Source organism: Ursus arctos, unplaced genomic scaffold (assembly GCF_023065955.2).
Source record: "Ursus arctos isolate Adak ecotype North America unplaced genomic scaffold, UrsArc2.0 scaffold_19, whole genome shotgun sequence".
NCBI classification, from domain to species: domain Eukaryota; kingdom Metazoa; phylum Chordata; class Mammalia; order Carnivora; family Ursidae; genus Ursus; species Ursus arctos.
In genome coordinates, this window is record NW_026622863.1 from 22,669,425 (window position 1) to 22,691,014 (window position 21,590).

General features: G+C 60.0%; 4 protein-coding genes across 7 annotated transcripts; 2 read left to right on the forward strand and 2 right to left on the reverse strand.

The window, feature by feature from the left end:
- The first annotated feature begins 920 nt into the window (after positions 1-920).
- On the forward strand, positions 921-12,650 carry CARMIL2 (capping protein regulator and myosin 1 linker 2). The gene is made up of 39 exons (XM_057314188.1): positions 921-1,081; positions 1,316-1,410; positions 1,505-1,555; positions 1,783-1,845; positions 1,951-2,075; positions 2,201-2,292; positions 2,493-2,563; positions 2,678-2,751; positions 2,895-2,970; positions 3,050-3,138; positions 3,261-3,355; positions 3,432-3,518; positions 3,594-3,706; positions 3,809-3,886; positions 4,007-4,083; positions 4,185-4,289; positions 4,485-4,554; positions 4,697-4,778; positions 4,879-4,975; positions 5,067-5,124; positions 5,279-5,451; positions 5,629-5,791; positions 5,877-5,978; positions 7,004-7,132; positions 7,223-7,336; positions 7,482-7,642; positions 7,723-7,810; positions 8,009-8,161; positions 8,267-8,333; positions 8,793-9,022; positions 9,873-9,973; positions 10,056-10,422; positions 10,505-10,627; positions 11,182-11,218; positions 11,382-11,453; positions 11,549-11,770; positions 11,888-11,968; positions 12,330-12,407; positions 12,492-12,650. Exons 1-39 carry the CDS (start codon positions 1,042-1,044, stop codon positions 12,602-12,604), a joined length of 4,212 nt encoding a protein of 1,403 aa, XP_057170171.1. The 5' UTR covers positions 921-1,041; the 3' UTR covers positions 12,605-12,650.
- ACD (ACD shelterin complex subunit and telomerase recruitment factor) lies at positions 12,613-15,491 on the reverse strand. Its single transcript, XM_026495028.4, has 12 exons — positions 15,206-15,491; positions 14,977-15,113; positions 14,745-14,838; positions 14,583-14,659; positions 14,414-14,458; positions 14,268-14,302; positions 13,967-14,118; positions 13,797-13,893; positions 13,634-13,714; positions 13,091-13,461; positions 12,881-12,972; positions 12,613-12,800 (listed from the first exon to the last, which is right to left on the reverse strand). The coding sequence occupies exons 1-12, from the start codon at positions 15,302-15,304 to the stop codon at positions 12,722-12,724; spliced, it is 1,359 nt and encodes a 452-aa protein (XP_026350813.1). The 5' UTR covers positions 15,305-15,491; the 3' UTR covers positions 12,613-12,721.
- A 507-nt stretch (positions 15,492-15,998) lies between these two features.
- On the forward strand, positions 15,999-17,893 carry PARD6A (par-6 family cell polarity regulator alpha). 2 transcript variants are annotated; one of them, XM_026495025.4, is made up of 3 exons: positions 15,999-16,170; positions 16,550-16,772; positions 17,010-17,893. In XM_026495025.4, the coding sequence occupies exons 1-3, from the start codon at positions 16,108-16,110 to the stop codon at positions 17,762-17,764; spliced, it is 1,041 nt and encodes a 346-aa protein (XP_026350810.1). In that variant the 5' UTR covers positions 15,999-16,107; the 3' UTR covers positions 17,765-17,893. The 2 variants fall into 2 exon arrangements, with proteins under 2 accessions (XP_026350810.1, XP_026350811.1); XM_026495026.4 differs by having other exon boundaries at positions 17,013-17,893.
- A 178-nt stretch (positions 17,894-18,071) lies between these two features.
- ENKD1 (enkurin domain containing 1) lies at positions 18,072-21,509 on the reverse strand. Of its 3 annotated transcripts, none has more exons than XM_026495022.4 (8): positions 21,451-21,509; positions 21,129-21,228; positions 20,835-21,029; positions 20,155-20,327; positions 19,050-19,175; positions 18,786-18,949; positions 18,546-18,682; positions 18,072-18,448 (listed from the first exon to the last, which is right to left on the reverse strand). In XM_026495022.4, the coding sequence occupies exons 2-8, from the start codon at positions 21,211-21,213 to the stop codon at positions 18,288-18,290; spliced, it is 1,041 nt and encodes a 346-aa protein (XP_026350807.3). In that variant the 5' UTR covers positions 21,214-21,228; positions 21,451-21,509; the 3' UTR covers positions 18,072-18,287. The 3 variants fall into 3 exon arrangements, with proteins under 3 accessions (XP_026350807.3, XP_026350806.3, XP_026350808.3); XM_026495021.4 differs by having other exon boundaries at positions 21,398-21,495; XM_026495023.4 differs by having other exon boundaries at positions 18,347-18,448; positions 18,790-18,949; positions 21,398-21,495.
- Positions 21,510-21,590: the final 81 nt, after the last annotated feature.

Sequence of the window (21,590 nt, forward strand, 5' to 3'; positions counted from 1 at the left end):
CACCTGAGCCCATCTGGCATTTTTTCTGCCTTTTCAAAAGCTGGTGGATTTCCGGGACGCCTGGCTGGCTCAGTTGGTACAGCATGCGACTCTTGAGCTTGGGACCATGAGTTCCAGTACCCGTAGAGATAACGTAAAAAAAAAAAAAAAAAAAAAAAAAGTTGAATGATCAGTAGGGGAAGAAAGGGATAAAGAAAGGGGGGGTAATCAGAAGGGGGAATGAAACATGAGAGACTATGGACTCTGAGAAACAAACTGAGGGCTACAGAGGGGAGGGGGGTGGGGGAATGGGATAGACTGGTGATGGGTAGTAAGGAGGGCACGTATTGCATGGTGCACTGGGTGTTATACACAACTAATGAATCATCGAGCCTTACATCGAAAACCGGGGATGTACTGTATGGTGACTAACATAATAAAAAATCATTATTAAAAAAAAAAAAAAAAGTTGGTGGATCTCCGACAGGGTCACAGACTCCAGATTAAGGAGCAACAGATTAGGTCCTTCAGGTTAGGACCCGGGTGTTGGGAGAGATTCTGGGAGAGATCCGATGCTCCTTGAATAGACGCCCCTCCCGGCCGGCTCCCAGTCCACCTCCCCAGCTGGGTTTTGGAGTGGACGAACGCGGGTGGGCCGCAGGGATCCCCGAGCGGGCAGCGCCCCCTGGTGCTCCCTGCAGGGACTGCGGCGCGGGGTGGAAGTAGGGGGCTAGGAACCGCAAGAGGCGTGCGCCACACGCGAGACCCTCCCGGCCACCCAACCCCTACCCCTTGTCTGCCCTGCCAGAGTAGCTCCTGCGCTACAGGGCGGGCGGACAGCTGGGACTCTGCCCCCCTCCTACGTCTCCTGGCCCCCGGAGGCCGGGGCGGGGAGGAGCCGGGCTGGGGGCGGCCTGGCAGGAAGCAGCGCGTACCTTCCGCTGCAGGAGGAGCAGGTGGCTGCAGTGCGGGCCAGGGCCCCCAGGCTTCCTGTGTGCGCGCTCGCCGGCAACTGTTTCTCCTCTGAGCTCCTTGGGCCACCCGGCGGCCCGATCCGGCCCCATGGCCCAGACCCCCGACGGCATATCGTGTGAGCTGAAAGGTAAGCGCTGGCCCTTCCCGCCGACTCGGCTCCAAAGTCGGAGCACACCCAGCGTCCGCGGGCACCTGCAAGCAGTTGTCTCTGCTCCTGGGAAGAGCTTGGCGCCCCCACATCCACTCCACTCTTTCCTTGCTGGCTCATAGATGAGCCCAGGCCACAGGCCTGGTACAGCCCATGGGCATGAGTTGACCTCCGCTGGAGGACCAAATCACCCAGCAGGCTGCCGTTCCACAGGCGAGATCACCAGGTTCCTGTGGCCCAAGGAGGCCGAGCTGCTGCTGAAAACCTGGCTACCAGAGCGGGAGGGTGCTGAGCGAGGTCATGTCCTGGTATGGCAGGGGGCAGAGCCTGGGAGGGCCACTGGGGCCCAGGCAAAAAGAGCCTCTTGGCCTGCCCAGGGCGTCAGACACTCTCTCCCCCCAGGCATTGCTGCGATGGAGAGCCTACCTGCTCCACACCTGCCTCCCCCTGAGGGTGAGTGCCAGGGGCTGACTGCCACCCCCACCTTGCCCTCCAGCAGCTTCCTTGGCGATGGTTGTGCCGGCCAAGTTGTCTGTGTTGTCCTGTGGGCTCTGCCCTTCCAACAGCACTGGGCTCCGGAGCTGGTAGGGCTGGCTTTGAGCTCCCAGCTGCACAGAGGACTGGGATCCCAGGAAGGTGAGGAGAGGGCCTTGGTTCCAGCTGATTCTGGCTCTCCATAGGTGGACTGCACATTCAGCTACCTGGAAGTCCAGGCCATGGCGCTGCAGGAGACACCCCCTCAGGTGAGACAGCTAGTACCCCACCTCCATGGCCTGCAGACAGCTAGTACGCCACCCCCTCCCCTGAGCCCACACATGGAGCCCAACCCAGCAGCCCTCCTTCCCCAGGTGACTTTTGAGCTAGAGTCCCTGCCTGAGCTGGTCCTGGAGTTTCCTGGTGTGGCTGCCCTGGAACAGCTGGCCCAGCACATTGCCGCAGCCATCAAGAAGGTCTTCCCTCGCTCCAGCCTTGGGTGAGGCCCAGCAACAAGGGACCAGCAGGAAAGGAGGGCAGCAGGGGTGTGCTCTGGATGACACAAGTGGGTTGCCTCCCATCCCAGGGGCTACAAGTCTCTTGTCCCCTTCTCCCCCTCCCCAGGAAGCTATTCCGGAGGCCCACATCCCCCACCATGCTGGCTCGGCTGGAGAGAAGCAGCCCCTCTGAGGACAGTGCGCCCAGCAGCCCCTGTGGTGAGGGCCAAGAAAAGGCCACACAGGGCTTCCAGCCTACCCCCATCCTGCAGCCCCAGATTCCTGAATTGGGGATCTCCCAAACTGAACAGAGTCACTCAAAGCACAGCCACCACGCAGCTCGGGTCCAATCTTCCTCCCTCTCTGACCTTCTGTCTCTCTCCTCCTCACCCCATTATACCCCTGGCACCTCCCCCCAGGTGGCTTCTTGGAGACATATGAGGCTCTGTGTGACTACAATGGCTTCCCTTTCCGAGAAGAGATTCAGTGGGTGAGAGTAGGGCCCTCCTTGGGGGGCTCTGGAGACATCTGATCCCCCATGTGCATCGGGTCCCCTTTCCCCTTGTGACCCCAAGCCAGTTGGAGACATCTTCTTCCCATCCAGGATGTGGACACCATCTACCATCGTCAGGGCTGCCGCCACTTCAGCCTATGTGACTTCAGCCATTTGGGCAGTCGGTCTGTGGCCTGCCAGGAGTGGGAAGGGAGGGAGATCCCATGACCCACATTCCTGAACCTTGGCCTCTCCATGGAGGGGGATGCTGGGCCTAGGATCTGTCTGGAGGGCCCTGAACTCTGCCCCTGCCCCTTTTCCCACCCAGGGACCTGGCCTTGAGTGTGGCCGCCCTGTCCTACAACCTGTGGTTCCAGTGCCTCTCCTGCGTGGACATGAAGCTGGTGAGAGTATAGGGGCAGGGAGGGGCTGAGGGTGCGGGGACCAGGATGCAATCTAATGAGCCCCTACTCTGGTTCTCAGAGCCTTGAGGTCTCAGAACAGATTCTGCACATGATGAGTCAGTCGTCCCACCTGGAGGAGCTAGTGCTGGAGAACTGTGGCCTGAGGGGGTAAGGGGGACAGGGTAGGGCTTGGGGACAGGAGTCTGGGAGCTTGGGAATGGGAGGTTTGTGGCCTGGGGAGGAGATGGGAATCCAGGGTCAGAGTCTCACACCTGCAGTCTGGTCCCCAGAGACTTTGTCCGGCGACTGGCCCAGGCACTGGCAGGGCACTCAAGCTCTGCCCTCCGGGAGCTTAGCCTAACGGGGAACCTGCTGGATGACCGAGGTACGGCTGAACCTAGGGAACCGCAGGGGGCTGGTGCTGGAGGAGGTGAGAGGCACACAGCTGCGCCCTTCCGTAGGCATGACTGCTCTCAGCAGACACCTAGAGCATCGTCCAGGAGCCCTAAGGAGACTCAGCCTAGCGCAGACAGGGTTGACACCTCGAGGTAAGTGGGGTAGGCAGGGGGCAGGGTGGGGGTGGATCTGCCTGATTGCTGAGCCACTCCCTCCTCTGCCACCAGGAATGAGGTCTCTGGGCCGGGCACTGGCTTCCAATGTGGCCTTTGACACTGTCCTGACCCACTTGGACCTTTCCGGGAACCCTGGGGCGCTGGGGGCCTCGGAGGACAACGGGGTGAGTGGTTGTCTTTAGAGGCAATGACTGGGGGCAGTGGGATGTCAGGGAGCTCTTGGCGAGGTGATCCCTGACTGCCTCCCATCCTCATCCTCCCATCAGGGCCTCTATAGTTTCCTGAGCCGTCCTAATGTTCTGACGTTCCTGAATCTCGCGGGCACCGACACCGCCTTGGACACTGTGAGAGGGTGGTCCGCGGGGGGATCATCTGTAGGGCAGGTGGCCGGGCCCAAGGCCTGAGGGTAGACCGGGGGCGGGGCTCGGTCCTCGGTCGGCGTAGCCCACACCTTCCTCCCGCAGCTCTTCGCAGCGCTGGCGCGCGGCTGCTGCACCAGTCTCAGCCACCTGGACGCCTCGAGGAACGTCTTCTCCCGCACGTAAGGGGGCGGGTCCGGGCGGGGGGAGCCTGCCGGGAGCCGCCTGCCGGGAGCCGCCTCCCCGCGCCCGGAAGCCCACTCCTCCCGCTCGCCCACCCCAGGAAGTCCCGCGCTGCGCCGGCCGCGCTGCAACTCTTCCTCAGCCGGGCGGGGACGCTTCGGCACCTGGGCCTGGCGGGCTGCAAGCTGCCGCCCGACGCGCTCAGGTCAGTGTCTCTGCCCACGGCTACGCCCCCACGGCTACGCGTGCGGCCACCACCCAGGCATGGCCCCCAGAGCCTCACCCTGCTCCTATCGCCCCCACGACCTCCCGGCATCCTGGCCCTTCCTTCTTGGTATTCGTTCGCGCCCTGGGGCCCCCTTTCCCAGCTCCCACCACCCCCTGTGACAACCCCTCCCAGGGCCCTTTTGGAAGGCCTCGCACTCAACACGCACACGGGCGACCTGCACCTGGACCTCAGCGCTTGCGAGGTGAGCGCCTGGCCCGAGACGTGAGCAGGCAGTGGGCCCATACGCGGCGTGGGGCTGCGAGGCGGGAGCGCGGGCCCTCGGGCGCCTGAGCCTCCGCACCTGTGGCTCGTTGCTCTGAACGTGCCCCACCTTCCACCTTCAGCTGCGCTCAGCGGGCGCTCAGGTGATACAGGACTTAGTGTGTGACGCTGGCGCAGTGAGCTCCCTGGATCTGGCGGATAATGGTGAGGCCTTCCCGAAACCCACCCTCCCACTGCCCACCCAGTTCCCACCCCATCCCCACCCCTTCAGCCTCTCCTGATGCTTGACCCGAGCCACCCTTAGGCTTCGGCTCAGACATGGTGACGCTGGTGCTGGCCATCGGGAGGAGTCGGTCCCTACGACATGTGGCACTTGGAAGGAACTTCAACGTCCGGTGCAAGTGAGCCCCCATCCCACTCGCTCCCGGACCTCCCAGACAGCACCCCATCACCCTGCCCAGGTCCTTCCAAACCGTGGCCCCTACCTCACAGGGAGACCCTGGACGACGTCCTGCACCGGATTGTCCAGCTCATGCAGGATGACGACTGTGTGAGTTCTTGGGACCATGCGGGAACCTCAGCAATGGACCGACCCCTGTGACTCCTGCTCCCTCAGACCCTGCAACCTGCCCTCCTTGCTGACCGCTGATTCCAAACCCAAATGGTTTTTGTTTTGTTTTGTTTTGTTTTTTAAAAAACTCCAGCCCTTGCAGTCTCTGTCCGTGGCTGAGTCGCGTCTGAAGCTGGCCTCCAGCGTCCTGCTCCGGGCCCTGGGCACCAATCCTAACCTGACGGCGCTGGATATCAGCGGCAACGCCATGGGAGACACCGGCGCCAAAATGCTGGCTAAAGCACTTCGTGTCAACACAAGGCTCCGGTGGGCGGGGTCAGAGGGGAGGAGGGCGTGGCGGGGGGGGCTTCCTGGGCTAAGGGGCGGGGCTGAATGTGGAGGGGCAAATGCTGGGGACTGGGACGCGAGATGAATGGACAAGGCCAGCGGGGTTGGGTGGAGCCTTGTGGAGCTCCACCCTGACTGAAGCCAGGCCTGGCCCAGGTCTGTGGTCTGGGACCGGAACCACACATCTGCTCTGGGCCTGCTGGACGTGGCAGAGGCCCTGGAGCAGAACCGCAGCCTAAGGGCCATGCCTCTGCCACTGAACGACGTGGCCCAGGCACATCGCAGCCGCCCGGAACTGACCGCACGTGCAGTGCATCAGGTTGGGTTCCTCTCTCCTCCCCTCCCCTCCCCTGCGCCGTGGCCCCGCCTCCCTCCTACCGCTTCTCAATATCCCTTATGCCCAGATCCAAGCCTGTCTTTTGAGGAATAACCGTGCGGACCATGCCTCTTCTGACCGCACCTCCCGTCCACAGCCACCTGGTCTGGTCTCAGACCCCTCGGAGCAGGTTAGTGTCCCCTCCCTCAACCTTGAGTAGGTACAGAAGATAGGGGGTGGGAAGAGCTGTGGTGCCTGGAATCCTCCATGAGTTTGAGCATCTGACTTTCTTGGGGCTAGGGTGCCTGAATTATGCTCTCCAGGACAAGTCCCTCTTTTTGGTAGCTCCCCCAAATAACACCCCTGGATGCATTTTAAAAGCATTTAAATAGACTCACCTGTTCGAGATGGGAGGTATTTTAAAAATCCTCCCTTAATTCTCCCCTCACCCCCAGCTGATTGTAGCCCCATCTGTGACTTCCCTTTCGCAGGGCTCTCTTCTCCACCGACCTCTGCTCGGGCCAATCCCAGCAACCCTTTTTCTGGCTTCATCTCCCTCCACTACCTTGGTTTTGTGAGATGTTCCCACCTATCCATTCCTAAATCCCATTTCTTTCTCAGGCTTTAAAGCCAAGGCATCTTGACCCAGACATCCTGTGGGGGCTTCACATTCTATACACCTTCAAGTGACCTCATCACTTCCCACAAACTCCTCTCTCTACCCTAGAACCCATTCTCATTAGTGCTCACACTCACCAAGTGTTGTGGACAGAGGTTTGGTCCAGGTCTCTCCTGGCCACATTATAGCCCCCACAGAGCTCCTTGGTCCTATCTCTGCTAATTCTCAAACACACTGCTCACTTCCACCCCAAATATCTCTTGCTTCCCTGGGCCTTTGTCTGTGGCTCCTCAGTCCCATTTCTGCCCACCTCAGTCTGTCTTCTATGTGCCTAGTGAGCAGACTGAGTTTCTAAAACATAGAAAAGACTGGACACTTAGGAAGTATATATAAAGTTCCTAAAATGATCCAAAGGGGACACTGCTTGCCCCCCTCGAAGAGATAGGGTTCCTGAGTGGCTGGCCTGATAGTACTGGCTTCAGAACCTCACTCACCATGTTGGAGACCCTGGGAAGGAAGCAGTCAGAGTCCGGGAGGCTGGAGGGAGCTAGGATGGCACCGATTCTTGATGCGCGCCTCCCCTCCCCCCCCCCCAGGAAGTGAATGAACTGTGTCAGTCAGTGCAGGAGCATGTGGAGCTACTGGGCTGTGGGGCTGGGCCTCAGGGTGAAGCTGCTGTGCACCAGGCGGAGGATGCCATCCAAAATGCCAACTTCTCTCTCAGTGTGAGCACCCCTTCCCCACCACTGCTGCAAGGACCCTTCCCCTCTTAATCAGGTGTCAACTTGCAACTCCTTCTTTTCCTTGGCCTCCAGATTCTCCCAATTCTCTATGAGGCAGGGAGCTCCCCAAGTCATCAGTGGCAGCTGCGGCAGAAGCTAGAGGGCCTCCTAAGACAGGTGGGCGAGGTCTGCCGCAAGGATATTCAGGTAGGATGGTACCCTTGCCCCAGCCACATACCCATATATAGGCTTGATCCCTATCTCATAGGTTCGACTGTGATATCCCTTGTGTCAGTGTTCTGTGGGGGTTGGAGCCTCAGGCCACACTCTCCATGCTCTGATCTTTGCCCAGGACTTCACTCAGGCGACACTGGACACAACAAGGAGCCTCTGCCCACAGATGCTACAGGGACCCAGGTGGAGGGAGCAGCTAGAGGGGGTCCTGGTGGGCTCAAGGGGCCTCCCAGAGCTGCTCCCAGAGCACCTGCTGCAAGATGCCTTCACTAGGCTCAGGTACACTGGATGCGCCTGGGCTGGACTGGACAGGACTGGGCAGAGATAGCGCATTAACCCTTGCTCTCTCTTGCTCTCAGGGATATGCGGCTGTCAGTCACAGGGACCTTGGCAGAGAGCATTGTGGCTCAGGCTCTAGAGGGGCTGAATGCAGCCCGGGATCGGCTGGTGAGGGAGAATTGTGCACATGCATGCATGTGCGTGTGCGCACACGCACACACAAACAGTGACCTGGCCATTGCCTTACAGGGGTTCTATAATGTCTTTTGGGATCATGTGGCCCAGGGGTATTTCAGGGTCCCTTTAGGACTGAAGGGACTATGGCTGAGGCCCAGTTGCCCCTCTTCGGGGTGCCTGGTGTTGCAGGTGGAGAGTCTGGCTCAGCAGGCAACAGTGGCAATGCCTCTTGCCATACCAGCACTGGATGGAGGTGAGCCCAGCCCCCTTGGACCTGGGGAATTGGAAGGTCTTTTCTTCCCTGAGGAGGTGAAGGAAGAGGAGGAGGACAAAGAGGAGAAGGTACATGGTCCCAGAACTCTAGATCTTCCCATCTTGTTATGAAGTGTAGAAGGCTGGGACACAGATTCCTTGTGTCCCAGGCTGAGTTTCTGCCCTCCCCACTAGGATGACAGTCCTCCACAGAAATGGCCTGAATCCAGCCAAAGTCTTTACCTGGTTCCCTCCACTCACAGTAAGTCAGGGTCTGGGGACAAAGGGAGTTAACTAGGTTGGGCTGAAAGTTCTCCATTAGATCCAGGGACCTGTACACATTCATTCAGTCTTGTCCTAGGAACTCCCTGACCCTTGAGTGAGCCAGCTCAGGCCCTCTGTGCAATTTGCAGGTTGGGGTCTGCTATGGTCTGCATGAAGCAAGACTTGAGCAGACCAGGATCCGGACACTGTCTCCATTTGCCTCCCCCGCCCCTTTTCCTACCCCCAGGATGCGCATGCTTGGTGGCAGCGCAGAGCCGCGCCGCTCGGGGCCGCGCTCAGCACCACGGACAGCGGCAGCGGGGGGGGGAGGGGCCGGGGGCGGGTGGTGCAGCCGGGCCCCTCCCCGCGCCCTGGGCGGGTCCCCCGCCGCCCAAGCTCCGCTGCCACCACCTCCTCGGGTTTGCTGCTCGGTGCTCCTCTGGTGCTCTCCCCTTAGGTGCTGCTGAGGAACCGGAGCCCGAGCTGGCGGCTCCGGGGGAAGATGCGGAGCCGCAGGCGGGGCCTTCTGCGCGTGGCTCTCCGAGCCCCGCCACCCCCGGGCCTCAGGCCGGCCCGTTGCCTCGCATGGACCTGCCACCCGCTGGACAGCCCCTGCGCCATCCGACCCGGGCCCGGCCGCGGCCACGGCGCCAGCACCACCACCGGCCGCCGCCGGGGGGCCCCCAGGTGAGTGCCCTTCCCCCACTCTAGAGCTCGTGGAATTGGGGGTTATGGGTGGCTTTTCCGCTCCTCAGGAGTGATGGCGGCTAGGGATGTGGATTTTAGGGGTACAGGGCCACCTGGTCGTACTGCCACGACTTGGCTTATTCTTGGCCACCCCTTCCCCAGGGTTACCATGCAGGGTCATGAGTATGTGGATTTCATTGGGGGTACATCTCAGTTTAGGACTGCATCTTGGGTTGGCCCTCTGCATGGAAGGATGTGCGAGGGAGGGTGTCCATCTTATCCTCCCTCTCCCAGGGTTACTGAAAGATGCTGGGCCTCAGGCTGTGGGGACAGTCCTGCATCTACCGCAGGTCCATTGGGTGTTTATGTCGGGAGGTGTATGTGTGCGCTGGGTACTGGTGGGGGCAGTGGACACGGCAGCAGGCAGAGAGTCCGCTTGAGGCCCCCAGAGGGTCTGACGCAGCAGCAGGCGCCGCTGAGCTGCCAGCAGGCCGGGTGGGGTGGGGGTGGAGGGTTCTGCGGGGAACTGTTTGGAGCAGAAGGGGTGGCAAACGGGAATGTGTGACCCAGGGGGCCTGTGGGCTCTAGCCTGATGGTTGAGGGTGTGTAGGGTACTCCATGGGACAAGAACAGGTGTGGGCTGGGTGTAGGTGTCCAGGGCCAACTACTGGTGAAGGGGATATGTGAAACCAGCATCTCTGCCCGCCAGCTGGACAGCACGAATGTTTGTCAGTAGCTCCTTAGGGTCACTCCAGCTCCCAGGTCTTAGGGTTGTCCAGGCTAGGGTGCTGGACAAGGGGTGGAAAGAATTCATGGTTGGGCTCAGCCCTGACCCTGTGGTGTCCCCCAGGTCCCCCCAGCCCTGCCGCAGGAAGGGAATGGGCTCAGTGCCCGTGTGGACGAGGGCGTGGAGGAATTCTTCTCCAAAAGGCTGATCCAGCATGATCGCCTGTGAGTGAGGGGCAGTTGTAGGGGGTGGGAGAGGGTGGGGTGTTCCATGGGCCTTCCCACTCACTGCTGGCTGTTCCCACAGCTGGGTCCCTGAAGAGGACCCAGCCAACGAGGGGGGTGCCACCCCTGTTCCTCGTACACTGCGGAAGAAGCTGGGTACCCTCTTTGCCTTCAAGAAGCCTCGTTCAACACGGGGACCACGGCCTGATCTAGAGACCAGCCCTGGGGCAGCTCCCCGCACTCGAAAGACCACACTTGGAGACCTGTTGCGGCCACCAGCCCGTCCTGGCCGTGGTGAGGAGCCTGGTGGGGCTGAGGGGGGCACCGGCAGCCCTGATCCTGCCCGCAGGAGCCGGCCTCGTTACACTCGGGAAAGCAAAGCCTATTCAATGATACTACTACCTGCTGAGGAGGAGGAGGAGGAATCTCTGGGTGCCAGACCTGACAAGGTAGGCCTGGTGACAAGGGATGAGGGCTCTGCTAGGACTGAGGCAGTGGGCTCTTTCCCCATTTGGGCTTCTCTGTCCTCAGCGACGGCCCCTGGAGCGGGGAGACACAGAGCTGGCCCCATCCTTTGAACAGCGGGTACAAGTGATGCTGCAAAGGATCGGTGTGAGCAGAGGCAGCGGGAGTGCTGAAGGCAAGAGGAAGCAAGTAAGTTGGGAGGGACACAAGTGCAAAGTGAGGGGGCAGGTGATATGTGGCAGTCTGTGGGTGACATATGTGACCAGAAGGAGACTCATGACACACAGACGGCTCTATCAGTTCTACTCCCTCCTTCTCAAAATAGCAGCTTCAGCCTTTCTTCCTTCATGGCTTCTGCCCTGGCCACTGCTACCTCCTCCTTGGAGCTGGGATGGTCCTTCCTCTGTAGATCGAACAGAACCCTGACCTTGCCACCTGCATTTGAAACAGCAAATCCTCCAGGGACTTCCTCTCAAGATACTGCCCTGCCTCCTAACCCTGCCCCAGCGCCTCAGCCCTGGTCCCTTCTTTCATCTCACTGTGTTCCACCCGGTGCATCTCAGTGCCTTGTAACGTGTTCCTCTGTCGGGAGCTACTTCCAGCCTCTCATCACCACCCATGGGTTACGTCAGCTTCCTCTTCACCCATCCCTGGCATCTCCTGGTGGGCATTTACTGGTAGTTATAAGAATGAAGAAAGAACAAGGCGAGGACAACTGAGCTTGACTTCCCTGTTTCCTACAGAGCAAGGATGGAGAGATCAAGAAGGCTGGCTCGGATGGTAAGTCGGACCCTGTGCTAGGGCAGTACAGCTTTGGTGAGGGAGTTGTCCTTAGAGATAGTCTCCAAGGCTTTGGCACTCCTGGGGAAAAGGGAAAGAGGCCAGGTTTTTCTTCCCCTCCCTCCCAAGGGCTGGTGCCTGAACCCCCAGTCCCGTCTTGCAGGTGACATTATGGACAGTTCTGCAGAGGCCCCTCCCATCTCGATCAAGTCCCGCACCCACTCTGTGTCTGCTGGTAAGTAAGGGCCACCGTCTGTGTTGGGGGACATGCAAGGGTAGGCAGGAGGGGGGGTCAGACCATTGGTTAGGATCATACCATTCTCTCTGCAGACCCCTCGTGCAGACCTGGTCCGGGGAGTCAAGGGCCTGAGTCTACCAGCTGGAAGACACTGGGGCAGCAGCTGAATGCAGAGCTCAGGGGTCGTGGTTGGGGCCAACAGGATGGTCCCGGCCCCCCCTCCCCTTGTCCCAGCCCCAGCCCACGAAGAGCCAGCCCCTCTCCAGACAGCCTGGGCCTCCCGGAGGACCCTTGTTTGGGCCCCAGGAATGAAGGTAAGCGGGCATCCTAGCCTCCACTCCAATATGGGGAAGGGGATCCTGACGGGGGAGGCAAGGGTTGGGGTGGGGATAGATGTCCAGACCATACCCTGATACCCTGGCCTCCCCCAGATGGCCAGCTGAGGCCGAGGCCTCTCTCAGCAGGGCGACGAGCAGTGTCTGTGCATGAGGACCAGCTCCAGGCCCCTGTTGGTGAGGGGGGAGACCTCCCTGTGTGCTTGAGTGCAGGAGGAGATGGGGGAGGGTAGACGCCAGGGCTCCCTTTGTGACTCTGGTCCTTGGAGGGGGCCAACAGTGATGGAAGGGATTGAGAAGTCAAGGAGCCAGAAGGCTTGGAGGAAGGGGCTGACAAACCCTTCCTACTAGCCCTGACTCCACCTCCAGAAGAGCAACCTCTGCCCGGGGTGGGAGGACACAGGGGGAGGGGGAGGCGCTGAAGTGGACAGTGTGTGCTCAGGAATACACACACAGGAGGTGAGGGAGAAGGGGTGGCAACAGGCACCAAGCCCCGAGCAAAACTGCCCCCCACCTGCCAAGTCTTTGTGTCTCTCAGAACGGCCCCTGAGGCTGCAGCGCTCCCCCGTCCTCAAGCGGAGACCAAAGCTTGAGGCACCTTCCTCTCCAAGCCTAGGTAAGAGGGGGCTGGGACCAGTGGGGAGGGGGGCAGGACTGCTTGGTCCAGTCCTCACCCCTCCTCTCTCTCCTTCCCTTGCAGGATCTGGCCTTGGAGCCCAACCTCTGCCCCCACAGCCTACAGAGCTCTCCAGCCCTGAGCCAAACCCACCCTCCCCAGCCACAGACCAAAGAGGCGGCGGCCCCAACCCCTGACCCTCTCCTTTTCCTGCCGCATGAGATTATTTTATTAAAAAACTCAAACGAGCAGAGTATGGAGCACTGTCTATCCCAGGCATGGATCTGTGTGCATACATCCTCCCCCATGATCCCTCACACCTGGGTTAGCTCAGACTCTGGCTGTGGTTCCATCAGAAAGTGCAAGGCCCAGGCCACGAGCTGGGGAGGGAGCCTGGGAAGAGAACCATGGCTGTAGGTCAGTGGGGACAGGGACTGGCAACTGAAAGCATAGGGGCAGCCTTAGGCACTCACCTGACAGCTTGGACCTGGGCACAGAGGGAGGTGCAGGGTGGCTCGTACTCATATTGGAAGGCAGAACCATCACGATGCCTCTTTGGAGGGTCCTGAAGGTGGTGTGGTATCCAGAGAGGGAATAATAAGGACCCCTACCCCCATCCAAGGTTACCCCTCCACCCAACTCCACCCAAGGCCTACCCCATTCTATTATCCATGTATGCTCACCCAAACAGGGCCAGACTCCAGGGCTCCTGTGGTGGTTTTTGTCCTTGGAGAGTGCTGCCAGTTCTTGGGGGGCAACCCTAGCTCCTTGAACTCCAGGCTAGGTTTCTGGGCCCTGGTCACAACGGCCTGATGTGGACTGGGTACATGGCCAAGGGGTGAGAGACTTGGGGTGCAGCTCAGGGGGGAACTGGGTACATAGCTAGGGTGTGGGGAGCTGGGGGGCAGGGGGCCAGGGGCTGAACAGATGGCTGGTACAGCTTGGGAGCTGCCTTTCTGCACAGGGTCTGCAGCAGCCAAGGACAGGGCAGGCAGAAGGCTGATGCTGGCACCGCTTTCCTCTGAGGACATGTGGCTGGATAAAGCTGGGGTTCCTGGGAAGGAGAGGAGTGACTGTGGGCAAAGCCCTCTCAGCTCAGTGTCCTGTGAGTTTAGGCAGGCCTACAGGCACTGTGTTCATCCCCCCACGTGGGTGTGCAACCTTTTGCAGCAGCCTGGGAACATGGCTGGTAGCAGTGAATGCCTGTGGCCTGAGCACCACCTTACCTGAGGAAGTAGGTGAGGAAGGAGAGATGAGGGTCAGCGATACGTCCTGCAAAGCTGGGTCTGGTGGTGGCAGCTCAGGGCCTGAGGGTCAGGGGGAGCTAATTAGCACTGTGGGCACTGGGCCCCCAGGTACTCCCCACTTCCCCTCTCCAGTTCTCCTTACCCTGTGCCCTCGGACCTGGGCCCAGAGAGCTCAGAATTCGCTGGTCATTCTCAGAGATGTGCAGCCATGAGCTGGGGACAGTGTACACAGCTTCTCCCTGTGGGGCATAAACTCTTAGCCCTTGCCCAACTCCTCACCCTGACATTCCCCAAGGGAAGCCCCAGACTGACCGTTGCCCTAGGGCAGGAGGAGGCCCAGCGGGTGAGAGGGGGTACTGTGCAAGGGCCTGCCAGCATCAGACAGCTCTCAGCCAGGTGCACTAGCGCCCCCCGATGCTCCTGGTCCTCCTGCACCTCATCCAGAAGTTGGGACAGTGAAAGGCCTGAGAACAGGGGACCAGAGGATGGGCCAAAACTTAGAGGAGAAAGGCAAGGGTGGGTAAGGAGAAGAGCTTACTAAGGAAGCAAGAGACAATGACTGGGGAGGTCACTCTACGGGGGGTTAAGGGCACTGGCCAACCCCTGTAAGTACCTGCGCTGGGGGAGATGGATTCTGAAAGGTGCTCCCTATAGAAACAGAGAAGACAAGCCTCAGGAACAATCCTGAGCCCTGTCTACACAGATCTGCCATCCCCTGACACAGCCGCACTTGGCTGAAGAGCCCAATTCCATACTCACTCCAGACAGTCAAAGAGCTTTTTCTGCACATCCGGGTCCTGGTTGCTGGGGGAAAAAAAGAGAATAGTAGGCAATGTTGTTACTAGGGGCCTAAGCCCTTCCACCCAAAAGACCTATATCAGCCAAGCCTGGGTAGGGAGAACAGCTGGTGGGAGGAGGCATCACTTACCAACTAATGACCCGTTCCCGGGTCTGCTCTGTGGGAAGCAGGCTGAAGCGGTCCACCTGGAGGTAGAACTCTGCGGGCTAAAGGATTGAGTTCAGGGGCGGGTGTTAGGAATTGTCACGGAATCAGGCTCATTAACTCACCCAAGCCAGCCTCACCACTCACCGCGCCGCCTTCGGCCACTTGGACGCGGACTCCACAGTCCTGCAGCAGCAGCAGCCGGCCTTCTGCCCCTCGGAAGCCGAACTCCTTCTCCTCCCTGCCGCAAGCACGACCGTCACGGCCTTAGCCTGCTCGAACACTGCCCCGCCCGCTTGCGGCCCGCGCACCTCCGGCTCAAGCCTCGCGTTCTCCCGGTAGACTCCGATTTCCCCAGGCCCCGCGGCGCCTCTCTCACCAGTCCGAGGCGTTCAGGGCCTCCCGCGTCACTAGGCACCGGACACTGTGGGTCCCGTCAGACACGAGCAGCGCGGCCGCGACGTCAGACGTGTCAGGGGCGCGGGACGGGCCCGGAGCCTCTGCCTCCTGCAGCACCTGACGGCGTCGACTGGCGTCAATCCCACCGCCCTCGGGCCCTGCCCTGGTCTCCGAGCCCTGAGAAGCGGCGGCGGGGGAGGGGGGCTCACCTCAAGCAGCTGCCCCGCCTGCGGACTTGAGAGTGCATCTGACCCCAGGACCAGTTCTCGAATCCAAGGCCGCAGTACCAAGCTCCCCAAGCCTGCCATTCCCGCAGCTGCTCCCAGCAAAGAACCACCAGCCCGGGTTTCCCGCGGACGCCGGGGCCCCGCCTCTCGCCGGAAGAGGAAGCGCACAGTGGCTGGGCGGGACCTAAGGTCGAGGCCCCGCCCATACGCATGCCGGCGCGTGCGCACGAGCCCATGTTGTTCGGGAACTTGCGTGCAGACTCTGGTTGGGTAGAACGGATGGATGCCAACCTGCTTGGTTTTACCCCGGTGTCTCCAAGCAGCGGCCCAGCGTTTGGCCGTTCGTTAAGACTCCCGGGCAGGATGGGGCCAAGGGCTGGCTGGGATGGAGAGGGAGGGATCTGGGGCTTGAGGCTGCGGCCAGGAGTGGTCAGGCAAGTTGGTTCAAAGCCACTTCAACACCGTATGAACCCGCGGAGCTCGGCAAATACTTATGGCTCAGTTGCCTCATCTAAAACGTGCAATCTCGTAATGTTGTAAGGCCAATGGAAATAACAGCACACAGACAACACTCAATAAATGTCACCTCCCTCACCCTCCCCTTGGATTGGTCAAACCTCTCCCCCAGACTCGAGATACTTGCGCGCCGTAGCGTAATGACGTAAGAGCACGCGGAAACGCCTCCACCCCATCTCCGTTTCCTAGGAAACGTGGACTCCGCGTTCCACTCTCTGTCGCTGCCCCCTTGACGTCATGGTCCGGATGGGAGGGCGGGGCGAGTGCTACCGCCAGGGGCGGGGCGGCACGAGCCGGCCTGCCGGGGCTGTGCACCTGCGCCTCGGCGGGCCGCCTGGGGCACCGTCCCTGGCCCGGCCGGCCCCACCATGGCCAGGCCGCAGAGGACTCCCGCGCGCAGTCCCGACAACATCGTCGAGGTGAAGAGCAAAGTAAGGGCCCCTCTGGCCCCGGCTCCGGCCTCGGCCCTAGGCGCTTCCAATTCCCTTATTCTCCCCTTTCCTAGCTTCTTAGTCCCCACCACCTTTTTTCTCGCCTCCATCATTCATGTCCCATTCTCTGGCCTTTCCTCTCGCTTTCCCCCATCCATCCTCCTTCCACGGACGGCCTCTAGAGTCTCTCCGTGGCCTTGGTACCTGGAGGGCGGGGAGAAGACCTTGGACAGCGTCCCTTGTACTGGAGCTGAGGTCTGGGCGCAAGGCTGCAGCCGTAGCGACAGCATTTTCTGACCTCTTAACACCCTCGGACCTGTGGTGGGAAAGGGCACGGGCTCCGTCCTGACCCCTCCTCTCACCCACCCCCTGCCTCCAGTTTGATGCTGAGTTCCGACGATTCGCACTGCCCCGCGCTTCGGTGAGTGGCTTCCAAGAGTTTTCGCGGTTGCTGCGTGCAGTGCACCAGATCCCAGGCCTGGACGTGCTGCTTGGCTATACAGACGCTCACGGCGACCTACTGCCCCTCACCAACGACGACAGCCTGCACCGGGCCCTGGCCAGCGGGCCCCCACCGCTGCGCCTGCTAGTACAGAAGCGGGGTGAGGAGGATGGGGTACAGTGGGCAGCCTATGTGGGGTAGGATGGCAGGGCAGGTCTACAAGGGTTAGTCCATGCCCAGGGCGTCCAGGCTTCACCCTCTGCAGTCCCTGCCCTTGGCCTGACCTCCAAGTGGTAGGAAATAGCTACAGTGCCCCCCCCCCCAGGCCTGGGCCTGAGGGAAAAGGGCCCTCGCGGGAGAGCAGGGTCTCTGATCTCAGCACCCCCCTCTCCTGCAGCAGAAGCTGACTCCAGTGGCCTGGCCTTTGCCTCCAACTCTCTGCAGCGGCGCAAGAAAGGGCTTCTACTTCGGCCAGTGGCACCCCTGCGCACCCGGCCACCCCTGCTAATCAGCCTGCCCCAAGATTTCCGCCAGGTTTCTTCAGTCATAGATGTGGACCTACTGCCTGAGACCCACCGACGGGTGCGCCTACACAAGCACGGCTCTGACCGCCCCCTGGGTTTCTACATCCGAGATGGCATGAGTGTACGTGTAGCTCCCCAGGGCCTGGAACGGGTTCCAGGCATCTTCATCTCCCGCCTGGTACGAGGGGGCCTGGCTGAGAGTACGGGGCTGCTGGCAGTCAGTGACGAGATCCTCGAGGTCAATGGTATTGAGGTGGCTGGGAAGACCTTGGACCAAGTGACAGACATGATGGTCGCCAACAGCCACAACCTCATTGTCACTGTCAAGCCAGCCAATCAGCGCAATAATGTGGTGCGTGGGGCATCTGGGCGTCTGCCAGGGCCTCCCTCTGCTGGGCCTGGGCCTACTGAGGCTGAAAGCGATGATGACAGCAGTGATCTGGTCATTGAGAACCGCCAGCCTCCCTGTTCCAATGGGCTGTCTCAGGGGCCTCCATGCTGGGACCTGCGCCAGGGCCATCTACTTCCTGGTGCCCGTAGCTCTCTGCCCTCTCTGGATGATCAGGAGCGGGCCAGCTCTGGATGGGGGAGTAGCATGCGAGGAGATGGTAGTGGCTTTAGCCTCTGATAGGCAAGGATGCAGCCCCTTGCCACTCCAGGCTGCTGGGACATGGCAGGGACTTCCTCGGTGGGGGTTTTTAGATTGCTCACAGGGCCCTCACAGTCTGGGGAACATTAAAGGTTTTCTACAAATGCAGTCATGGTCTTTCTGTGTCCCAGCCTTAATATCCTCCATGGTCTCACAATTTTGCCTTCTGCCCTGGACACGAGGCAAGAGTGATAAGGACAAGAGAGAGACCTTCCTGCTGTCAAGCAGCACGAGAGCACCAGGCTTGGCATTTCTAGGGTAAGAAAAGCTCTTATGGAAACAAACCTCACTGTGTACAAAAGGTTTAATTTTGACAAAGGGGTTAAGAGGCTGGGCTGACCCTTCTACAGCCACCAGTGGCAGGGAAGAGTGCTCTGGGGATACTGCCCACCCTATTGCCCCTGTCTTCAGACTCCATTCTATGATGGGGCCTCATCCTGTCCTTTGCAACCATGTGGCAATCCTCAGTGAGGACCCCCATAACTACCCCCCATAAAAGGGCTCAGGCATCCATCTTTACAAAGACCTTGGGGCGGGAAAAGATCTTGATGGCTTCCTCTACCTGCACCAGCTTCCGGTCCAGCTCGGCACGGTGGCCCTGGGCCCTGAGTGAATCTGCCCCAGCAGGCAGCAGCACCAGCTCACGTAGCAACTGGCTCTGGCCTACAAGGGACCCGGGAACAGTGGGTGCTAGGCAGAGGTACATGGTCTCCACTGGGTTCCCCATCCACTGCCCCCTACCCGTTGCCCACAAACTCACTCTGGAGCAGATTGCTCAGTGTCTCCAGCCGCTGGTTCTCAGGCATGCGAGTGTGGCCAGGGGGCATGGCAGGGTCCGGCTGGCTCTGCTGGCGGGCCTCAGCCTCCCGCCGCCACAGATCCCTGCGTTCCAACAAGCTGCAGATGCACAGGCTCAGAGTTGATGGTCCTAGCTGTGCAGAGGTTGTCTCCCACCCTCCAAAGGTACCCCTCACCCTGGCCGTTGGGCAGTGGGACCTACTAACGGGGCACGTGGCCCTTCTGCGTGGCATTGTAGTGCTCTTGGGCTTGCCGTTGCTGCTCCAGCACTTGTGCCAGGACCTGCAGTGAGCGAGAATGCCTCCGGGGGGCCCTCTTGGCAGTGCAGACATTGTGGCTAATGAAGTCCACACCTAGGCCTGGCCCCTGCAGGACATGGTAAGCATGATGGGGCAGACAGCACTGTGATGTGCTCCTGAACCCCTCAAGATCTCTGCCCCCTCTCAGCCCCCACACATCCTCTCACCTTAGCATTGGGGCCTGGTGGGGTTAGCTGAGGACTGGGGACACGGGGTGGCGGGAGCCCAGGGCCGCAGCGGGAGTGTGCCCGCAGGAAGTGGACAGGCTCTGTTCCAGAGGCAGGGCTGGTCTCCTGGAGGGCAGGGCATAGTAGAGGAATCAGTCAGGCTGAAGTCAGGGTCTAAAGACAGCCATACGTGTGAGCTTCTGTTCCTTCTGCCTGTGAGGATATTTCTCTATCTCCAGCCCTATGGGCCTCTTCCCTCTTGAAGGAACACTTCTATCCATGAGCATTTAAATATGTGGGTCTCTCACATCTTTAGGAAAACAACAAACCACCCCTCCTTCTACCTCAGTCTGGCTGGCTCTGGCTCTGGCTACCATTCCCTTTTTCTCTCCTTCCTGGCCAAGCTTCCTGGCTCTGTCCCCACCAAGGTCGTTCACAGCTGGCCTCCAAGCCCTCAAATCCAGGGTCACTTCCCTGGTCTCACTGTCGTCAGCCTAATCCTCAATAATTCCTGGGTCTCACTCTTCAGATCCAGACCTGACTCTCCATCTGTTTCCTGGACACACTCCCAACCCCCTGGGAGTCCCACAAATGCTTCAGTTTCAACAAATTTGCATATGACCTTATTGTCTTTTCTCTCAATCCTGCTCCTCCTTCTGAAGACTGTGGATAGAGAAATGGTACTACTGTCTACCGAAGAATCCCACCACGTACCCCTGCCCTTCTCACTGCCCTTGAAAAGTGGATTATGTGATCCTGTATGATGTGGGTCCAGCTGACTTCTTAGCCTAGCCCTTTTCTCCTGTACACAACATCCCACTGCACACACTCCCTCTGGTCTTAGGACTTCTATCTGTGAGGTTCCATCTGAAAAGAATGTTCTCTTCCATTCTCTCCTTGCCTATTCCTACTTGCCCCTCAGGGTCACCCTGCCATCGCCACTTCTGAGGAAACCCCCAGCCCGACTGTGCAGCAGCAGCAGCTATTTCTTAGCCTGTTACCCTAGTCCCCTATGATTTGCATCCCTCCCCATAACTCAGATCTGAGTATAATTGCCTGTCAGTCAACAATATGAACAATGCTTCTGGCTCTCCAAGGCAGGTACCTGCAGCTGGGCCTTGACCCGGGACTCCACTTTGTCATATTTGGGCGAGCGCCACAGAGCCTTCAGGGGCCTGGGCTCGCCCTGCTCCCGGCTGCGCTCCTGCTCACGGAAGCGCCTCTGGATCTCCCTGATCCGCTTCAGGTTCTCCTTCTCATGGTCTTTAGGGTCCTTCCCTGGGGAAAAGATGTTGCCAGACTCTACCCTACATACAGCCCAGGAGATCCAACTCCCACCAGTTCACACACAGGCCCACACCCTCCCTCCTACAGAAAGATCTCCCTGACCTCTCCATCTAAGACAGTATACACATCACTACATTCCCTTCCTGGCATAGTAATTATCTTCTTCTGTCCTTGATTATTCTCTACATTTTTATTGTGAGGCACACCATTAGTCATTTTGTATATTATATCCATCGCTTCACTTGTTTATTGTTTTTCTAGCACCTACTGGGCGGGCACGCTGTAGGCACTCAACACACCATGTTTCGCTGACACACGAATTCATTAAGCTGAGCTAGGGTTCATGAGAACTACTTCATTCAGTCCTCTCCTGTGAGGAAGTAATGCATTTCTCCCACTCAGGCAAAGCCTGAGGCCAGATCTGGGAAGGAGAAGCAACGCTTTTGATCTCAGCGTTTGACCTCATACTCGCTTCATTACCCCTCTGTCCGAACTTACTCTTGGGAGAGGCCCCTGGGCCTAGGGAGATGCCCCCGAGTTGCAGCAGCACTCCCCCGACGCCACGCCGGCCACGCTCCAGGATCTCTCTGGCTCCAGGACCTATGCGGGGGCCGCGCGGAGGGGTGGTGTCCAAGTCGAGGTCCGAAGTCAGCAGGTCCAGCTTCAGCTCGTTTCCCTCAAGCCGTCCTTGAGCTGACAAGCCAGACGGGGCGGAGTGCGCAGCTCAGTGGTGGAGCAGAGCCAGAACCTCCCTCGGGCCTCGCCCCGCCGCGCCGCACCCCTCCAACTCACCCGAGGCCGGCCGCCAGTAGTAGTCAGGGCAGACCGTAGGGTCTGGGGGGATGGGCCCCGAGATGCGGGACGGGCCCTCGCACATGCCGCCGTCGCTGCCCTGCAACGGTGCACCAGTCCTGCTGGGCTGCGAATTTCCGGCCCCTTCCTCAGCCCAGTGCCTCCTCCCGGGTCCTGGACCCGGACCCTGACCCCGGAGCCCTCCATTCCCGGCCCCCGCCCCGGCAGCCCGACCCCGCCAGCGCTCGCCGCCTCCGCTCTTAACTCACTTCCCTGCCCGGTTCGCGACCCCTTCCTCGAAACACTCGGGCAAGGAGCTCACCGGAGCAATTTTGCCGCCGGCTGCTGCAACCCCACGGGCTTGCTGTTGCCAGGCAACAATAGTTTCCGTCCCTGAGGTCAGGGGGCCAAGGCCCCCTGGCGCAAAGCCTTCTGGGGCTTGTAGTTCCAGCTGAGGGAGGA

Bases quoted from the DNA above. Each gene is read 5' to 3' on its own strand.
- ENKD1 (XM_026495022.4), bottom strand. From the start codon at position 21,213: ATGTGCGAGGGCCCGTCCCGCATCTCGGGGCCCATCCCCCCAGACCCT. The intron at 18,950-19,049 runs GTGAGAGGATGT...CATGTCCTGCAG, and splicing joins CACCAGGCCCCAATGCTAAG to GGGCCAGGCCTAGGTGTGGA. The intron at 18,449-18,545 runs GTGAGTTTGTGG...GGTCCCTTGTAG, and splicing joins ACTGAGCAATCTGCTCCAGA to GCCAGAGCCAGTTGCTACGT.
- CARMIL2 (XM_057314188.1), top strand. From the start codon at position 1,042: ATGGCCCAGACCCCCGACGGCATATCGTGTGAGCTGAAAG. The intron at 8,162-8,266 runs GTACATGGTCCC...CCTCCCCACTAG, and splicing joins AGGAGGACAAAGAGGAGAAG to GATGACAGTCCTCCACAGAA. The intron at 11,219-11,381 runs GTAAGTCGGACC...CCCGTCTTGCAG, and splicing joins CAAGAAGGCTGGCTCGGATG to GTGACATTATGGACAGTTCT.
- PARD6A (XM_026495025.4), top strand. From the start codon at position 16,108: ATGGCCAGGCCGCAGAGGACTCCCGCGCGCAGTCCCGACAACATCGTC. The intron at 16,171-16,549 runs GTAAGGGCCCCT...CCCTGCCTCCAG, and splicing joins TCGTCGAGGTGAAGAGCAAA to TTTGATGCTGAGTTCCGACG. The intron at 16,773-17,009 runs GTGAGGAGGATG...CCTCTCCTGCAG, and splicing joins CCTGCTAGTACAGAAGCGGG to CAGAAGCTGACTCCAGTGGC.
- ACD (XM_026495028.4), bottom strand. From the start codon at position 15,304: ATGGCAGGCTTGGGGAGCTTGGTACTGCGGCCTTGGATTCGAGAACTG. The intron at 14,119-14,267 runs GTACTTACAGGG...CCCTGTTCTCAG, and splicing joins ATCCATCTCCCCCAGCGCAG to GCCTTTCACTGTCCCAACTT. The intron at 13,462-13,633 runs GTAAGGTGGTGC...TCTCCTTCCCAG, and splicing joins TTCCTCACCTACTTCCTCAG to GAACCCCAGCTTTATCCAGC.